At 43.2% G+C, this 7,859-nt stretch overlaps 1 protein-coding gene across 1 annotated transcript in view; it reads left to right on the forward strand.

The window, feature by feature from the left end:
* Window positions 1-5,873, forward strand: part of OPTC (opticin) — a 12,570-nt gene extending 6,697 nt beyond the window's left edge. Inside the window, exons 5-7 of the mRNA XM_069074337.1 lie at window positions 238-437; window positions 1,139-1,234; window positions 4,969-5,873. Coding sequence (XP_068930438.1) covers window positions 238-437; window positions 1,139-1,234; window positions 4,969-5,139 — 467 coding nt within the window. The 3' untranslated portion in view covers window positions 5,140-5,873. The remainder of the gene's footprint in view (window positions 1-237; window positions 438-1,138; window positions 1,235-4,968) is intronic.
* The last annotated feature ends 1,986 nt before the right edge of the window (window positions 5,874-7,859 follow it).

Here is a 7,859-nt window from a genome sequence, read left to right on the forward strand (position 1 = left end):
CCTTCCTTCCTTCCTTCCTTCCTTCCTTCCTTCCTTCCTTCCTTCCTACCACATGAAGCCCATTTTCATTGCTTTAGTTCTGGGTGGAGGTGGAGAAGAACTGACCAACATCCTCCTTGTGTTTCTGGCAACTCTAGGTGAGGAAGGGCATACATAAGATTTAGAAATGTGATTCATTCCCATTTTCCCCTACTGCCCCCAACTACACATACATTCCTTTCTTCTATATCTCAATAGGAAAACTAAGGCGAATTGACCTCTCGGGAAACTCCATCTCCACAATTGAAGATGATGCTCTCCTGCTACCTGACCTGCAGGAATTGATTATCCCTGAGAACAAACTGGTGTCTCTGCCCAAGCTCCCTGGTAGTCTCGTGAGACTGGATGCCCAGCTCAACAACCTTCAAGGTTCAGGGATCTTACCAGACAGCTTCAGGGTGAGTCAGCACTCTGGGCTCCCCTTCTCCAACAATTAACACACACACACACACACACACAGAGCCAGACAGAGACAGAGATGAGAGAGACAGAGAGAGACAGAGAGAGAGACAGTGAGAGAGACAGAGAGAGAGAGAGAGAGAGAGAGAGAGAGAGAGAGAGAGAGAGAGAGAGAGAGAGAGAGAGAGAGAGAGAGAGAGAGAGAGAGAGAGAGAGAGAGAGAGAGAGAGAGAGAGAGAGAGAGAGAGAGAGAGAGAGAGAGAGAGAGAGAGAGAGAGAGAGAGAGAAAGGAGAGCCTGGCAACAGAGACTGTCATCCTCTTGGGGCAGCCTTGGACTGTGTGATTTTCCTGACTCAGACCGTCTAATAACCATTTTTATCCAATCACTTCCAGGACTCCTATGCCCTATCCCCAAGCAGTGGTTATCACTGGAAATGTGTTACATCCTAATAGTGTTTCTTCCTTGCCCATTGGTGCTTCAAAGATTGCTGTGTTCCAAGATTCACAATGAGAAAATAGCCCTTTGTTTAAGAGAGCATTTGATATGTCACTTGGGGAAAATCCCTTTAGTCAATGGAAACTACCTTCTTTCCTCTCAAGACCCCATAGTAGCCAATTGTCTGGTCTCCATAATGGCATTTCTCACCGAGATCTGGCATTCAATCCCCAGGGTACAACGTATTCCCTTTATCTCCTCAGGAGCTGAAAAAGTTGCAGTTTCTCTACCTGTCAGACAACAAACTGGACTACATCCCTGTGCCCCTGCCCTCAAGCCTGCGTTCTCTACACTTGCAGGTGAGACTTCATAGTAGGAGGGAATTTTAGATTGGAAAACATAAAGAAGGGCCTACCACTGAGGGGTCCCAGAGGCTTGGGGAGATTGAGAGGTGGCTAATCATCCTTCCCTGGAGATAAGCTCTTTTAGGTTATTGTTCTTGATTCTTTCTTTTTTCCTCTCCCCATCTCTCTCCTAGCTCTTCCTATCTCTCCCCTAACTTTTCCTCCCATCTCTCCCCTTTTCTTTCTTCCTTCTCCTTTCTATCTCTATGAAATAATTCAGAAATTTTGATCAGCCAGGTGTTTCAGTGGAAAAGTGTTGGACTTGGAGGCAGGAAGACCTGAGTTCAAATCATGCCTCAGCTGTGTGACTCTGAGCAAGTCTCTTAGAGTCAGTTTCTTTGACTGTAAAATGGGGATAATATGAGCACCTACCTCACAGGTTTGTTGTGAAGATCAAATGGGATAATATGTAAAGTGCTTTGAAAACCTTAAAATTCTATGTAAATGCTAGCTATTATTATCTTTCACTTTTCCCCCAACCTGTATTAAAGAAGGCCCCTGGAAACTCTAAATTCTAACACCCAATAGTGCAAATCTGCACTGGTAAAGTGTTTCCTCAGTGGGAGTCCCTGACACCAGTGAAATCATTGTCCTTGATTTTAAAAAATCTTTCCTGCATCTCTCTCCTGTTTCTTTTTCTCTCTACCAATCTTTCCCTTCTTTCAACTGCTATCTTTCTCATTCCATCCCTTCTTCCCCTTTCTCCTTTTTCAATTCATTTTCTCTTTCTATCTTCCCTCTCCTCCCTTTCCCATTGTTTCCTCCCTCTCTGTCCTGCTCCCATCCCCATTTCCTGCAGGGTCTTTCCTCAAATCCATCTTTGTCTGCCCCTCCCCTTCCTCTGTCCATGACATGTCCCTGAACCCTCATGCTGACAGCTCCTGTTAATAACATCCTGTAATGAAATGGACATGTCTGATCTGTTCCCTGAGTTCCTTTCCTCTGGAAATATATCTGAGTACAGTCTGACTGTGGGCACAGTTGTGCCAGAAGGGAGCAGCCCATCCCACATGGAGTCTTGAGTTTTCCCCTGTAGGGGTTAAGTGGAAAGCAGGAGTCCTGGAGATATGACCCTGTAGAAGTGTGCAAGATGCTGCTGTGCAGGGATGGTAATTATCTCAGGAGGGAGGTAAAAACCACCAGATAATAAGGGCTAGCTTTGAAATAGCACTTTAAGTTTTATGAAGCATTGCACTTATGTTTTCATTTGATCTTCACAACAATCTAGTGAGATAGGTGCTATTATTACCCCCATTTTACAGAAAGAAAAACTAAGATTGTGACTGGAATATAGTCTTGTAGATAATAAATGTCTAAAGTAGGATTTGAACTCTAATTCCAACTGTCTATCCACTGCAACACTTAGCTGCCTAGTACTAGAATAGAACTGCAGGACTGGAGTCAAGAACCCTGCAAATAGACCCTCAATTGCAACTGGCTGTGGGACCCTGGGCAAGCCCCAGCCCTTTTGCATTTTAGTGTCCTCATCTGTGAAATGAGGGAAGTGGGCTTAATCACCTTTAAGATTCTTTCCAGCTCTAAATCTATAATCCTATAATCCTATGACCAAGTTATCTCTGAATGTATTCCTGACTTTGAAATTATTTGTGAGAAACATTGAAGAACACTGTTCCTGGAAAATAAAAGCCACGGCCACCAGTCTCCTTCCCTCTCCTTTCCCCCCAGACCTTAGCCTTTATCTCTCCCCTCATCTTGCCCCTCATTTCCCTCAGCTCAGAGAACTCAAGAATCAGCTGGTGGTAAACAGCTTCTAAATCACATCCCGTCCCTCCTCCCCCTAGACAGACTCCCATGGAAACCAGCTCTAATGGAAATAGAAAGGAGAGGGAGTAAGGTATTCAGCACACAATGGCCACTGTTTCTAGCCAGAATCAGATCTGGCACAATGAATTATTTGGAACCTAGGTGTGCATGCAAGCAGTTGCTTTCCTGAGATATAAAGGCTATTACTCTTAAGGCGCTGTGCACGTGCACGTAGTAAGCAACAGCTCCCTATGCTCCTGATACCCTGCAAAGAGCCCATGCTCCCCCCCCCCCCCCCATGGAGGCTTGGGAAGCCCTAGGGATTCTTCCAGGGTGGAGAAGACAAGGTACTAGGCTTTTCCTTAAGGCACCTTTCTATTAAATCATCCTTCATCTGAAGACTATTGCTTAGCTCTAGCAGGACACTTAGGGAAGTGTCCTGCTCTAGCAGGAGTTTAATAAAATGTTCATTGATTGGGCTTGACTCCTAGACTAACTCAACTCCCAGTCGATACACCCACCTAAGGGCAAATTCTTCCCTGTGTTACTGTCAAATTGGTCTGCTAATTATTCCCTATACATTTCACCTGTCCTGCCTTGCCATCTGCTGAATTCCTCCCTCCCACTCCCTTCTTAGTTCTGACTCTGAGAATCCCTACCTTCCACCAAACCACAGATGGAGCAACACTGTCTCCTGGTCCCTTCACACATCAGCATTCTCTCCCTCTTGAAATCAGTTTGTATCACTTTGTCTACACTTTGTATTTTCTTACTTGTATGCAAATTGCATCCCTCCAATAGATTGTAAGCTATTTGAGGGGAGGAACCAGTATTCTCTTTCTGTCTTTGTATCCCCAATGCCTGGTACATAGAATTCCTAGCACAAAAAAAAGATACTTAATATAAATTTACTGGATTGAATTACATATGGAGAAATTTAGGCTCAGGAAAGATGAATCATTTGAGCACATTCAAGATTCAAATCCAGGCCTCCTAACTCCATGTCCAGTCTTTTAAAAAATTTTTTTCTCCATTATACCATAGATGAGAGGGTAGACACACTTGGCTTCTGTTCTCTCTCATCAATGCTGCATCCCCATTTTAAATATTCTCCCCATTATGCAACTGGAGAAACTGAGGAAGAGAAGGGCAAAGAAATATACCCCAACATCATGCAACAAGATAGTAAGAGTAGTCAAACTTGAACCCAGTTCCCCTGGGTTTTTGCCAATTCAAGTCAACAAACATCTATCAAATATCTGTGTATTAGGCACTCTGCCAAGGACAAGGAAAGGCAAAAGATAGTTCTGGTTTAATGGGAGAGACAGCATGCAAACAACCATGCACAAACCAGTTCTATAGAGGATAAATGGGAGAAAGGTACCAAGATTAAAGAGGCCAGGGAAAAAGCTTCTAGAGAATGAGATGGGAAGCAAACCAGTTAGAATAATAGGCTCCTGGGGGCTAGAAGAGAACTTGAAAGAACAAAAGAGGCTCTATCCTCAGAGCCTTCATTCTAGGAGGGGAAAACCTGTACATGAATAAGCAGATACAAATGTTGTACAAAGAAAATCCAGAATCATTTCCCAGATGACAGCAGCCACATGGTGTTTGAGCAGAACGCTGAAGGACATTAGAGATTCCAAAAGGTGGGACATTTGTGGCATGGAGCTATAAAATCAGGGGAATTAGACTTGTATTACCTCACTACATTGTGTTGCCCACAGTGTATATAATATATATAATAATATATAATACAATAATATAATATATAATACATTGTATTGCCTACATTGTATATAATATATATAATACAATAACATAATGTATAATACATTGTATTGCCTACCTCACCAGATTGTTGCAGGAGAGCATTCTGCAAACCTCCGAAGCCTCTAGAAGTCTAAGTTATTCTATTTTCTCAGAACAATCACATCCAGACGATTCCTGAAGACACCTTCTGTGATGCTCAGGACCATAAGCAGATCCGAAGGGCCCTGGAAGACATCCGCCTGGATGGCAACCCCATCAACCTCAGCCTCTTTCCTGATGCCTACTTCTGCCTGCCCCGACTGCCCATAGGCAGCTACACTTGACTTCAACCTTTGGAAAGTTATAGGATCTCCTCATCTGTAAAATGAGTATAATGATGTTTTACCAGGCATCCCATCTTATGACTTTTTTTCTCATCTCCAAGGCTTAATACATTTCTGTATACGTAATGAGTACTCAATAAATGTTTGTTATTAATGATGGGGACAGTGATAAGGATGAACATCTCTGGACTTCAATGTCCTCATTTAAAATGAGGACATTGGACTGGTTGGTTCTTTTCCTGAGGAGGAATCATGGTGTAATGCAATGGTTCCCAGCACTTTTTTGGTTCCTTGAACACCTTTCAACAACAAGAAAAATGTGTTGTGAATCCCTAGGGTAATTTAATTAATTAATTAATATAAAGCATAATTTTTAAACAATTATTTACCGTGTAAGCCACTATTAAAGAATTTTTAATGCAAACCACTTGGGCTATCATCAAGTACCTCTTAGGAACCCCAAATGGTAACCACTGGTGTAATGGAGAGAGCATTGACTTGGAGCCAGAAGACTGGGTGACCTTGGGCAAGTCAATACACCTTTGGGGCCTCACTTCACTCATTAGTAAAGTGAGGAGGGTGAATAAGACTCAGCTCAAATCTTCCCTTCTGCAGGAATCCTCTTCTGCTCCACCCTCCTTCTGCCTTCCTCTCTGAGAGGAATCTGTACATTTTATACATGCTGAGTTATTTTCATATTTGTCTCACCATTAGAATGGAAGCTCTGTCAGGGCAGGAACTGTTTTTGGACCCTTTTGCATGCCTAGCACTTAACACAGGGCTTGGCACATAGTAGGTGCTTAATAAATGCTGGTGGGCTGTCTGATAATATGACTTGTATGGTCCTCTATAGTTCTAATCCTATGCTCCTGTGATGTGACTAAAGGCAGAGGACTAGACCAGAGAATATCTTGAGGTCCTTCCACATCTGGGATCTATGTAACATTTTCCAACTACTGTTTCTTTCTCTTTATTTCCACTATCATGGGCAGCTAAGTGGCACCATGGGTAAAGCACTGGGCTTGGAATCAGGAGGATTGTTCTTCCTGAGTTCAAATTTGACCTCAGACACTTACTAGCAATGGGACCCTGGGCAAGTCACTTAATTCTGTTTGCTTCAGTTTCTCTCCTGTAAAACTAGAAGGAAATGACAAATCACTCCAGTATCTTTGCTAAGAAGACCCCAAATGGGGTCATGGAAAAACAAACAGGATCAGAGAACCCTCAAGGGGGACTGACTGAGTCTTTCCCAATGTTGTATCCAGCTTCTTGTCTCCAAGTAGGGGAATTGGTATGCAAAACCTCTATTGTTCCACTCACCAAAATTCTCTCCTACCATTAAATTTTCTTCTTCCAGGGAAATTGGATAAAAGAATTACTTACATTGATTTAGCTTTTTACCATTGTAAAGCATAACTTATTTACATTATCTTATTTCTGTGAGTTATTTAGGAAGCACAGATACTATTATTCCCATTTTATAGGAGAGGAAACTGCAGCCCAGAGAAGACTTGTCCCAAGTCACAGAGCTGGGAAGGAGAAGTGGGATTTGAACTCGGGTCTTCTGATACCCTGACCATCGTCCTTTCTGTTTTACTTTGTCATATGAATAAGGAAAAAGAAAGCTCTTTCCCCTTGGCCTGATTCTCATTCATCCCCATCCCCTGATATCTAAGAGGTTCACCCTCATATTTTTCAGATCGTAGGCCAAAGTTTATCTCTGGCTGCCTCAAATCATTCCCAGGAACAAGGAGACTAATCCTATTTTTTTTTTTTTTTGGCTTTTTTTCGAAGGGGGGAAGGTAGAGCAATTGGAGTTAAGTGACTTGCCCAAGGTCACACAGCTAGTAAATTCACACAGCTAGTAAGTAATCCTATTTTTTATTTACATTCCGTCACAGTTCTGTTTTTCTCTGAAGCAGTATGGAGTAGTGAAAAGAGCATTATATTTGGAGTCAGAGTAGTTGCGTTTAAATTCCTAGGTCCACTGTGCACTTACCTTGTGACTTTGGGTAAATCGTTTAACGTCCCTGAGCTTTAGTTTCCCCATGTCTAAAATGAAGAGGTTGGGCTAGAAGACCTCTAAGGTCCCTCTCAGATCTAAATTTTAAGATCCTATGAGTCTACCCCTAGGATCTCCTTCCTACCCTCCAAAGAAAAACTATCTTTGGGAACCTTCTCTTCTTTTCACCTGGTTTCTTTCCCTCCTGGGAAGGACACAGTCTTAGAAAGAATACTGTCTCTGGAATCAGAGGGGCTTGATTGTAATCCCGTCTTTGCCAGTTAGAACCTGTGTGACCTTGGGGAAAGCTCTTATGCCTTCACGTTTCCTCATCTATAAAATGGGTGGTCTCCAGGTTCCTTTCCAGCTCTATCTAGATCTATGATCCTGTTATTTTCCCCCTTGGACCACTAGGGGGAGACAATGTGCAATGATGAAGAAATAAATAGTTTGCTTTCCCTCAGACCCATAGAGCTATCCATGTGAGATTAATATTTCTGGTTTGACTTTTCTCCTTTCCCTATCCTCACAGGGTTTCTTGGGCAGCTATTACCCCTATCCCTTCTCTCCTCCCCTCCCCTCCTCTCCTCTCCCCTCCCCTCCCCTTCTCCCTTCTCCTCTCTTCCCATCTTCTGTCGCTAGTGGTCCAAGGCCCACCCCCCCCCCCCCCCCTCCTCCCCTCCCCCCCCCCCGCCACTGTGATTCGTCACTGACAGTC

The sequence above is a fragment of the Petaurus breviceps genome, unplaced genomic scaffold (assembly GCF_028583685.1).
Source record: "Petaurus breviceps papuanus isolate PSGF00001 unplaced genomic scaffold, PetGlider_PUasm1.0 90895, whole genome shotgun sequence".
In the NCBI taxonomy this organism is placed as follows: Eukaryota; Metazoa; Chordata; class Mammalia; order Diprotodontia; family Petauridae; genus Petaurus; species Petaurus breviceps.